At 50.2% G+C, this 11,894-nt stretch overlaps 1 protein-coding gene across 1 annotated transcript; it reads left to right on the plus strand.

Annotated features, from left to right (window-relative positions):
• Window positions 1-3,922: 3,922 nt before the first annotated feature.
• On the plus strand, window positions 3,923-10,146 carry LOC131482247 (transforming growth factor beta-1 proprotein-like). Its single transcript, XM_058674849.1, has 5 exons — window positions 3,923-4,193; window positions 6,232-6,392; window positions 7,206-7,335; window positions 9,815-9,895; window positions 10,019-10,146. The coding sequence occupies exons 1-5, from the start codon at window positions 3,923-3,925 to the stop codon at window positions 10,144-10,146; spliced, it is 771 nt and encodes a 256-aa protein (XP_058530832.1).
• Window positions 10,147-11,894: the final 1,748 nt, after the last annotated feature.

The following is an 11,894-nucleotide window of genomic DNA, read 5'->3' on the forward strand; positions in this document are numbered from 1 at the left end:
AGAAGAGAGAATAAAGAGAGTCGCTATACATTAGCAGGGTTCTTTCTCTCGCAACAGAGGAAATTTGCCACATGATTTGAAAACCTGTATTAAGAGCCAGGATATTCCTCCATGTCCTAGTCCAGCACCTGCTTCCAAAGCTAGCCTCCCTAGCAAATGGCTAAGGCTATGCCAGTCCTGGAAACTGCAGGCTCTGAGATGGCCCAGTCTATGAGGTGGAATTTCAAGTTCTCTGTAATTCCAAGACATGGCCACATGGAAGCACTGTCATCCTCAACCATGGATCCTGAGCTGTTGTACCTGATTTTCTGAGTGCCAAATGGGCCACAGACTGGAGAAAGCCTCAGAAAGCAATGATACAACCTGGATACTCAAAAAAACCAACAAACAAAAACCTGCCTACGGAAGTCCTCATTATGGCATCAGAAGCACAGAAGCAGCTTCGCTTGCTCATTACTGCTAAGTCCTCAAGTCTCAGAAGGGCTAAAGGAGTTGGTTAGGTTGGCAACCCTTCTTTCCTGCTCCCTGTCATCCCTCATGGCTGGTGGAAACAAGGTGTACAGTGAGTAGAGATGGTTAAGGGAAGCCGCTTCTGTTGGCCAGAGCTGCCCAAGCTACTCTACTCTTACATACCAGTCACCTGGTCTCTGTTAACACGCAGATGCTCAAGGATGGATCTGAGATTCTATATTTCCAACAGGTTCTCAGCTGATGCCAGGCTGCTGACCCTTGCCCTGACATTGAGGACCAAGATTCTCATGGAGGTGGATTAAAGGCAGGTGTTATTGTGTAGCAGGTAATCCACTTTTAGGGGCATCCTTTCTCCTGTCGCAGTGCAGGTTCAAGTCCCTGCTTCACTCATCACTCATTCAAAGTGTCTGTGCATGCCAAGGTTGTTTCAAGGACTCATAAGTATTCTGGAAGTGAACTATACTCTATCGGGAAGGACCCAGGGCTGTCTTACTCACCAATGTGTTCCCAAACACCCAACACAGGGCTATCAGACCAGCTTAGTGTGATAATATTGTAGGGTTAGCAGAGCAAACAGCCCGCCCATCTAGCAACCTGGGCTCTGAGAGCTCACAGCTGTGTTAGACATCATTCTGACACCAGTGACTGATAAAGACCAAGAATGACATGGCCATGAGCATGAGGCATTCTAGAATATTGTATACAGTGCAGGTGCATGAAGCTAGCATAGCAGCCATTCAACCTAGCTATAGCCGGGACATGGCATTCATATTAATGGTATGAGTGAGGTCATTCCACTCCTCACAAAGCCCATGCCCCAGCATTGTGGATCAGAATATCCCAATTTCTCCTGTAAACACTCCACTTTCTTTGCTGCCCAAAACTCAGTAATAGCATTAGCAGCCATTGATTCTATGCTCTGGGCTTTGCCTGCTCTTTGTAGACTCCATAAGGCTTCTCCTTGGAGGAGGAACATTCATTAAAGAATGCATTGCTTAGAACAACCCTGGGGCACACTATCATCTGCAAGTCCTGTAACAGAAAACAGAAACAGGGAGGTTGGGTAACTTTGCCAAAAGCACACTGCCAGCTCCCTGAGTGTCCCGGGCCCCATGCAAAGTGCTTCCTGTTCTTCCTTCCTAGCATTCCTTCCTTGCCATTGCTCTGTTTTGATTCCCATTTGCAGGTGAATACACTGGAGTGATTCCTTGTGACAGTGAACAACAGCCCAAGGAGCAGCATTGGAACCCAGGTCTGTGGTCTTTGGTGACTGCAGGTTGGGGCTATAAGAAGCAGGGGCAGAAGGTGGGTTGGTATCATCCAGTAAAAGGAGGCCGTGGACTGTGTGGAGGCTCCACAGGCTAATAGCCACTTTCAAGTGTCCAGGCAAGTAATCCATATGTGTGTGCTCGTTTGCATCCCAGCTGCTCTACTTTAGACCCAGCAATTTGCTAATAGCCTGGGAAAGCAGCAGAGATGGTTCAAGTAGTGGTGATCCTGTATCCAACAGGAGATATGGAAGAGGCTCCTGGCTTTGGATCAGCTCAGCTCTACCTATTCTGGCCATTTGCGCTGTGAACCACTGAATGGGAGATCTTTTTGCCTCTCCTTTTCTCAGTAAATCTGCCTTTCCAATTAATATAAACCAATAAGAAAGAATGGAAGGGATGTAGGAAGGAAGGAAAGAAGGAAGGAAAGCGGGGAGGGAAGGAGGAAGGGTTGGAGTTTGAGAGGATAAAGGAAGAAAAGAAGGATGGATGGAAGATGGATGGAGGAAACGAGAAAAGGAGAGAGGGAAGAAGGAAGTTAGTTCTTCAGGTGATGCGCTCATTCTCAGGTGTCATGAAGATATCCTAGATTCTTTCAAGTCTCTGAAATGTGGCCTCTGGACCTGTGTCTCTTCCAAGGCCTTCCCCACCTCAACCCCAATTTCTTCATCTGTAAAACTGAGGAGATGCAGCCAGCCACACAGTTGTAGTAACACATAGGGCAGCTTTAAAAGCAAACAGGGAGAGGCAGAGGAGATCTCCCATGTGCTGGTTCTTTCCCTAAATGGCTACAACAGCCAGGGCAGAGCCAGGCTGAAACCCAGAGGCAAGAGCCTCATCCAGTTCTCCCTCATGGGAGGCAGAGGCCCAAGCCCCTGGAGCAGCTTCAGGTGCTTTTCTGGGCAGGGAGCTGGATTGGAAATAAAACATCAGGACTCAAACAGGATGCTCTGTCCAATACTGGAGCTTCAGAGGGCAGCTTAACCAAGTGTCTATCTCTACTGGTCTCAATAAACAAATAATTCTCTAAAAATATATTTTAGTTTCTGTGAGAAAGGCAGATTTACAGAGAGAAGAAGAGATAAAAAAAAATCACTCATTCTTGTGTTGGTTCACTCCCTAATTGACTGCAACAGCCTTCTCTGACACAGTTTAGGAAGTCACACCACAGCAGTGTTCTGTGGGTGAGAAGCCAGGCCCTAAGACCAGCCAGGCTCAAGGGGAGGAGGAACCAGACTCCATCTGCTGAAACAGGACTCTCCAGGAATCTGTTTTATTTTCTGAATATTCATTCATTTATCTAGAGAGCGTGAGAGAGAGAGCGAGAGAGAGAGAGAGAGAGAGATACCTTCCATCCGCTGCTTCTCCCCAAATGCAACTGAAGTAGGACCTGGCCAAGCTGAGGAGAGGCACGAAAAACACATCCTGGTCTCCATGTGAGTGACAGGAAATGATGGAGCCATGGACCACTGCCTTCTCAAGAACATTAGCAGGACACTGGATGAAAAGCAAAACAGCTGGGGTTACAACTGGGATCTGATTTGGGAAGCAGCAGTCCCAAGGGCATCTGACAGCCAGCACTGCCTCAGTGCCTGTGTGCCTTGGCTGTGGAAACTGGGATGTCCCTCTGGGGTACCCCTGGGTCAGGGCCACCTGGAACCTGGGCAGAGCCAGAGCAGAAAATGAAACCACCGAACAACTGCCTGAGGCCAGAGTGTGAAGTGAGTGGCATTTTTTTCACTGTGGGGAGGGGCAGAGGGAGGAGCTAGAGGAGGGCTAACTGATTAGGATAGGGGTCAAAAGTTCTGAAACTTTCCTACTGCACCTGGGAGTCTCATTAAGCTGACCAGAGAGGAGGCTGGCTTCAGAAAACCAGCCCACCCCCTTCACCCAACACAACCCCACACTCCTGTTCTGGATTCTGACTGCCAGGAAGACTTTGCCTTGCTTCTCTCTGATCTAACTCTTCTGCCGGAGATCTTCCACTTGCTGGTAACACAGTTCACCCATCTCCATCTTAGTTTTCTTGTAGGTCACCGAGACTCCTCCATCACAGCCTCCCCATGCTGCTCACTGGGCTACAGATGCTGCCTCTACTGTGGCTGCTACTGTGGATGCCCAAACCGGGGCTCTATAGCACACCAATCCCAGAGAATGCGACAAATAGCGCAGTCAATGAAAACATGTCCACTCTGTACAATAGAACTCATGATGGAGTCGGCAATGAGACCACCACAGAAGAGCCTGAGGGAGTTGTCAATGAGACTACCACAGTGGAGCCCAAGGCAGTGGGCAACGAGACCACCACAGCGGAGCCCAAGGCAGTGGGCAACGAGACCACCACAGCGGAGCCCAAGGCAGTGGGCAACGAGACCACCACAGTGGAGCCAGAGGAAGAGGCTGAGTACTACCCCACAGAGGTTGATAAGGTGCTAATGGTGGGCACCAGACATGGTAAGCCGGGGGATCTGGGAGCATCCAGGACTGGGGACATGGGAAGGAATTGCTAACAGATGAAACGAGCAGGCGGAAGGGTCATTCCCACCAGCACAGGGAACCACTTAGTGATGTGGTCCAAGGACAGTGAGCTGAGTGGACAGGAACTGCAGGGTCATAAGGGGCAGTTCAGGAGAGAAAGCTTGGAAAAGGGCAGTTGCCTCTCTTAGAGCACTTGAACGCAAGGTTCATCTGGAGGGAGTTGCAGAGAGGGATGGAAACAGGAAGAGCCCCAGAGCTTTGGAAAACGGATCCATTGGAGAATACAGGCCTTGAGATTGGGGGAGGGTCACGAAATGGGAAGATTGAAGGAAGAGAGTTAGGTGAAGAACTCCAGCAAAGTGTCAGGAAGAGGGGACCCACCTCTAGGCTGCGAAAACCAACAACAGTCCAGAAGTGGCCATGGGGAGAAAGGTGGTGGTCTGTGTGATGAAAAAGAACTGAGACACGATGCTAATGGGAGGACAGCAGAAGACACATGAGGAAAATGTCGGTCCTTCTCACCAAAATGAAAAGACACAGTGGGGGTAAGAACAGGTATGGTGCCTGTCAGAGGTTATGGTAAGAAAACAGAGCAGATAGGGGCGTGGCCACAATGTTTGGTTGCCATGTGTGAGGGCAGGAGTTGCAGCATCCAGAAGGGAGAAGGAGCACCCCACAGAACTTAACACCCATAGTACAGACCACAAAGCTACAGATCCTACCGTGAAGGTTGGGAAAACCCCAGTGTCTAGCCGTCCCACCTTCACATCCCTTTCCTTCCTCAGCCCTGGAGCCTAAGGATTTCTGGCAGAGCCTAGGGTGGATCCAGTCATGACCATGATGGTTGTGTTTCATCCTGCCCAGCTCACTCCAGCTGTATGGAGCTCCTGCTGGCCCAACCCCACTGCACACCAGTGAGGGATCCCAGGCTGTGGCATGTCTGAGGAGTGTGGGGCCATCCTCCACATGGCACTTTCTCTGTTGGGCAGTGGGCATGAGGGTCCATGACTCATCCCTGCTCCCAGTTGGCTGCTGTGTCCACATGATGCCCCATCCCTGCCCACTGCTTTGTCTGGCCTTCCTTCTGCCTTCACTTTGGCCTGTGGCAGCTGTTCCTGTCACTCAGAGCCTCTCGCCTGAGCCACCTGCACTTCCTCTAAAGATGTATGGCTCTGCACCTGTGCCTGTGTTTCATCACAAGTTAACCCAGCCAGTCTTGCTGCTAAAGTACAGCATCCCTCCTGTGTCCCCCTTGTTCTCCATGAGCACCCTCCTGCCTCTCCCATCCGTCCTTCCTCACTTCCTGTCCCTTGTCCTAAGCCTGGACTTTGCCCTTCTCCTGGTTCTTGTGAGGACTGGACTAACTTGGGTTGGGGGAGTCCAGGAAGCCCCACAGGAAGAGGTGAATCTGGGTCGCAAACTCTCACTCCAGGACTCCCAGAGTAATAGCACCTTCACCCCAATGCCTGGAAGTTCTCTTTTCTGTCCCTGGGACTTGAGACCTAGAGTGACTCTGAAACTTGTGGAAGGTGGGGAGGGAGCTGTTGGTGACAGCAGCCACACCCGCAGACTCACCTTGCAGGGTTTCAGAAGAGCTGAGTGCTACAGATGCTGCAGGCTCTGGAAACAAGCTGTCTGAGCTGCAATCACACTTTGCTCACTGCTACCTAGGGGGCCGTGGGGCACATGGATGTCCTTAGGCCTCAGTTTCCCCAAGTCTTAAATGGACACAATGAAGCTTCCTTCCTCTTGTGCCTTTGAGGGATGCACCTTTGAGGCTGAAGCCCTGGGAGAAGTGAGTCACACAGTACCCTGCTGCGGTGACTTTGGGCAGACAGGGTATTAGGGCCATTCTGCAGGGTGTTAAGACCATTCTGACAGGGTATTAGGGCCACCAAGGTCTCTCAGCTAAGTGTGGGTCCAACTCCAACCCTCTGGGCCCACTCAGCCTGGAGTGCCCTGCATCTTCTACCCCTGCCAATCCTTTGACCACTCTCTCTGTTCCTCCTCCTAGCAATCTATAAACAATTCAGAAAGAGCCCGCATCACATGTACATGGTCTTCAACAAAACAGAGCTCCAGAAAGCCTTACCTGAGCCATCGATACTGACCCGGGCAGAACTGGAACTGCACAGGATCAAGCAAAATCGGGAGCAGGCAGTGCTGCTGTTTGAGGTGAGGCCAGAGAAGACCTGAGGCCAAGTGGGGGAAAAGGTGCTGGGTTAGCTCCTGAGAGATGGCCGAGGGGAGGGAGGAGGAGCACAGTCCAGGTTGTGCAGTACAGATGACTCTCCCTGTTGGGCTCCAGGAGCCAGGCACTTGGGCCATCTTTCGCTGATTTTCCAGTCACATTAGCACAGAGCTTGACCTCAATTAGAACAGTTGGCTCTTTATCCTGTGCCCAGTTGGGATGCCTGAGTCCCAGGCCATAGCCTAATGCTCTGTACCACAACTCTAGTCCCTGAATTTACTTTTCTGATAATTTATTTGAGACAATGATGTAGATACAGAGTTGATGTCTTCTGGTGCACTTGCTAAATGCCTGCAGTGGCCAGGGAGAGCCAGGCCAAGGCAGGGAGCTTGGAGCTCTGTCCAGGTCTCCCGTGTAGGTCCCTTGGACCAGATACATGAGACACCTTCCTGGTTCACTGGCATGGCAGCAAGAGAACATGGCCTGGTAGCTCCTCACAAAGGTTAAGGCTTCAGGTTCTCCCTGTAGAATCTGGAGTATTGTATTCATCCACTCATTTTTCTTTTGGTCATAAGACCAGCTGTTTATAAAAACTGGGTTTTTAAAAAGACATCTATTTAGCAGAAATGCAAATTGATAGATCCTCTATGTGCTGCTTCACAATGGCCACACTGGGGTCAGGACCAAGCCAGGAGCTGGAGTCTGGCCTGAGGAACAGCTGGAGGGAGGGGCACATGTGCTAGTTTGAGGTATGTGCAAGTCTCCAGCATCTTTGTTCCCTGTTGTTTGTCCTGCAGAGGTACGGCAAGAAGTCCTGGCGTTTTATCAGATACTGGGTGTTGGCCCCCAGCAACACAGCAGAGTGGTTGTCCTTTGATGTCACTGCAGTGGTGTGTCAGTGGATGAGCCACAGAAATGAAGATCATGGTCTGTCTGCCTCAGTCCTGCTTCTCCTGGGTCCCCTGGCTCTGCACCCTGCCCTCACTGCATGCTGGTATCAGACACTCAGATTTGGGACATGAGTAATGTGTTTGTTAGTGCAGGAAGGAACGGGTAACACACCTGTGTTTGTGCAATGATGATCTAGGGTGGGTGGGCAGGGCTGGGATGAGGAGCCCCAAGCCTTTGTATGCCCCAGCCTGGAGCCAGGGAGGACTGCCTGGAGCACGGTTTCTCTGAGATAAACTTTGAGAGATGAGTTAAAGTAGGAAGGACCAGAAGGAAGGACCAGAGATTCTGGGCAAGGGAACACCTATGCAAAGGCCAGAGTCAGGGAAATCCTGGCACACTGGATCTGTCCATGAAAGGATTGTGTCACTTCCCTACCCAGTCCTCATTTCTCACCCTCCTGATGGGTTCATGTCTGGGATTCACACAGGCCCATCCCTCCACTTGATGTGTTGGGTGGCATGGCTGAGCAGGAATCAGTGGTGAACAGGACAGCCTTGAGTCCTGGTCCCATGTAGCCCACTTCGCTCCCACACACTTACAAGGTGTTACCACAGCCAGGGCAGGCAGCAGTGACCATGAACACATGATGCCCTGAATGGGGAAGTGAAGGCAGAGAGATTGAAGTTACACTGAGGGCAGCTGTGGAGGTCCAGAGAAGGTGCCCAGACTCAGGCAAAGATTGTAGGAGGGTGAGTTGGAGGAATTTGATTGTGTTGAGGCTTGCAGTGAAAATCATTTGGCCGGTTGTAGTTGTAGCTAGGGCAGTAGGTAGCAGTGAGGAGTGAGGGGTTCCTGAGCTAGAGCCAGTACCTGGTGGGATCTCCTGTGTGTGAGCTCTGTTGAGTCTAGACTCTCAGCCCAGCGACCACAGGAAGGAGGAGCTTAGAAAACATCATTTATCTTTGGAGAAGATTCTATCACTCATGTGACTTTTTGAAAGGCCTGGGTGTTGCTTTACCTTCTACCCTTGGCAGCTGTGGGACCATGAGCAGGTCACGTTCTTTCCATGTGCGTCAGCTCCTAGCTCTGCGGGATGGTCAGGGTGTCTGAGGGTTAAAGGTGATGACAGCACACACGAAAAGCCTAGAACAGAGCATCTGGTACTGTGGATTCTGTTGTTTAAAGGCAGACTGTGGGGATGTGGAAATGGTTGATTGTCTGGGTGGTCCCAGTTGCCTCCTAAGCTGCTTGTTTTCTTGTTTCAACATTTATTTATGATGCCCTCTGTCGTTGCATAGTGGAATGGACCAGAGCTGCTCTGTTTCCAATTTAGTTGCCTACCAATACGCGTGGGATGGCACTGGAAGATAACACAAGTCCTGGGGCCACTGTACCCACTGGGGAGACTCAGATGAAACTCTTGTCTCATAGCTTCAGTCTGACCCAGCCAATGACCGGTTCTGGCCATTGTGGCCATTTGAGGCATGGACTAATGCATGGAGGATTCTGTCTCCTTCTTGCCCTATCTTTGTAAGTCTGGCCTTCAAATCAAAGTTTATTTCAAAGGCAGGCTTACAGAATGGAAGAATAGATAAAATGTTTACCTGTGTAGTCATTCTCACAATGCCTGCCATAGCTGTGGCTGGGTCAGACTGAATCCCGGAGTCTGGCATTGTATCAGGACCCTAGCACAGAGCCAATTTCTGCTGCTTTTTCAGGTCCATTAGCAGGGAGGTGGATCAGAAGTAGAGCAGCCTGAGGCCAGAATGAAGGTATGGTGATTCAGGCTGCATCCTGTGATGCCTGACTCTTGCAAGGGTTCCTGTTCAATAGCAGCTGCTCCACATCTGACACAGCTGCCTGCTGGCATGTCTGGAAAAACAGCAGAACTGCATCACCTGGGATACTCGATGAAGCCCCTGGCTTCATCCAGGACTAGTCCTGGCCATTGAGGCTATCTGGGGAGTAAACCAGAACCAGGAAGCTTTGCCATCCTTCTTTGGGACTCTTTCATTCACATAAAAACCCAAATAGCTAATATTAAAAAAAAAAAAGGAAATTAATCACCCGGAATATGAACTGATGCTCTTATGGGGTGCCAGAATCAAAGGCAGCTGCCTAACCTCCATACCACATGGTGGCACGTAGAAACTAACCTTTGTGAGAGTGTGGGAGTGCGATATTTAAGAATGTCTACCCAGGTGCATCCTGCTCTGTACTGAGACCAGTAGAGAAACAAACAGCCAACTACCCATGTCAGAGGTCACATGCTCTAGAGAAAACAGTGACGTCATGGGCAGGAAGTAATATGCACCCTGTAGGTCCCTAGTGGAGATGACACCTGAGCTGAGAGCTGCAGGGGACATTGCTGGCACACAAGAGAACTGAAGTATGTAGTGGTGAAGAGTGTCCCAGGCAGGAAGGCGCCCCCTGGAGTTTGCTCCTTTCTTCCTCTTCTTTCTTAGGTCTGCTGAGCCTCACACTCACAATGACACGATTCCCCTCATTCCTACAGGGGAATTTGAGGTCTTCCGCCTCACACCTGAGAAGCTAAATGACGGCACATATACTGATATCCTCCAAATGCAGATCAGTGGTGAGTACATAGCCCTGACCCAGTCCACAGCCTCAGTGATCTCCGTGTGAGCAGGCATGTGCATGTATGCATGGCTGTGCACCTGTCACTGCTCCATTGGCTGAGAGTCCCAACCCCACACAGGGATCACACCCAGCAGACCTGGTGACCTTCTGGACAATGACGGCATCAGCATTTACCAGCCCATACTGCGCCTCATAACCACCCCAATGGACAAGGCCAGGCACCTGAAAAGGACCCGGAGATACTGAGACCTGGACACCAAATACTGCTTCAGGTGAACACAGGAGGCCTTGACTGTTCAGCCTCTTCAGGATCCTAGGCGTGGGATATGGGTGGTCAAGATGTGGGTATCAAGGGGTGTCAGGGGGCTTGCCTGATAAAGAGTGGGAATCAGGAAGCATTAGAATATGAGGTAGGGGACAATGAACTCCAAATGGCAAGGTAGCCTGCAGAAGAGAGTGCGGCGTTTTGAATGCTGGGATTTGAGATCATTGGATTCAGTTTCTGTGGCTGGTAACAAGGCCATTGGGAAGGAGGAAGCTACAGTGTTGGGGTGATAGAAGTAGTAGATGGTATGTTTTGGGTTCCTATGCCACTGGCAGATCAGAGACCCCAGAGCCAGTCCCCTGGCATCTTGAGACATTACACTCTGAATATCCATACTCTGGGATGAAATGGTAGCATCCTGTGCTTCTTACACACACACACTCATCCTGGAGGCAGAGAAATTGGAAGGCTGATCAAGAGGATGCAGGGCTCCATGCTTAGAGGCAGACATCCTGTTAGCTGCCAGGCAGGGCAACACATGTGCTGCTGCCTGTTGCCAGGGCTGGAATGGAAGGTTCAATTATGGGAGCTCAGGACAGCCAGGTGCCTGGAGCTCTGGCAAGTGGAAGGATGGCCAGGATGGCAATGACCCAAGTAGCTGAAGCACTGTGGGATTAGAGAGCTGAAAGTCAATTGGGGCCCAGACTGCTATAATTCAGTGAGAATGGGAGGGAGAGGGCTGAACAGAGCCTTGGAACCCCACCCCTTGCCTGCTGAGAACCCTGCAGTGGTGCCCTGGCCTTTCTTTCAGAGTGTTCCCTGACTGGGAGTTGGTCCCTTCCCCATGAAACTCCTATCATCATATCTAATTCCCTGTGCCTGCATCTTTAGGGAGAAAGGGGCTGAGGTGATGAGGTGCCTCCCCACAGTGTAGCAGGCTATGGGCTCAGGGGGGAGGCTGTTGGTAAGGGTCAGACCTGAATCTCATACAGGTGGTGGGTACACCTTGCTCTTTTCCAAATCATGCAGCAATGCCACAGAGAAGCAGCCTGCTAACCTCAGACACTGAGAGACCCATGCAGGGACAACCGGTACACACAAGTACCAGGGATTCAGAAAGTATACGGACAATTGCAATTAAAATCAAAAAGTTTTTCAGGTGAAAAAAGAATCTCAAATTCTATGCGTAGGTCTTTATAATGCACGTTTTCCATGCATTATGAAAATGAGTTTGCATCCAAAATTACTTTGTCCTTAATAATATCTATCAGTAGATACTCTAGGGGCAAGCTTTGTGACATCAGAGGTAAAGCCTTCCCTCCTGCAGCACCAGCAGCCCTCCTGGGCACCAGTTTGTGTCCTGGCTGTTCCCTTTCTGATCCTTCTCCCTGCCACCAGGTCTGGAGCGCAGCAGACGATGGTCCAGGGGCTTGTGCCGAGCAGCCACGTGGGAGAGCAGCATGAACTCCTGGCTCAGGGCTGGCCCAGCTGTGGCCTTGGTCTCCATTTGTGCAGTGAAGCAACGTGTGGAAACTCTGTCTCTTCTTATTGCTGTAGATTGTAATTAAAGCCTATCTTTAATCAAATAAATGACTAAATAAAAGCATAATTGTATATAAAGATTATATTTCTTTAGATACAGAAATACATGTAGAATATTCATAAAGATATTAACCATGCACTTAATACATACAAATATACATCTTATATTCTAATATTGATACCAGAT

This window comes from Ochotona princeps, chromosome 16 (genome assembly GCF_030435755.1).
Source record: "Ochotona princeps isolate mOchPri1 chromosome 16, mOchPri1.hap1, whole genome shotgun sequence".
Lineage (NCBI taxonomy): Eukaryota > Metazoa > Chordata > Mammalia > Lagomorpha > Ochotonidae > Ochotona > Ochotona princeps.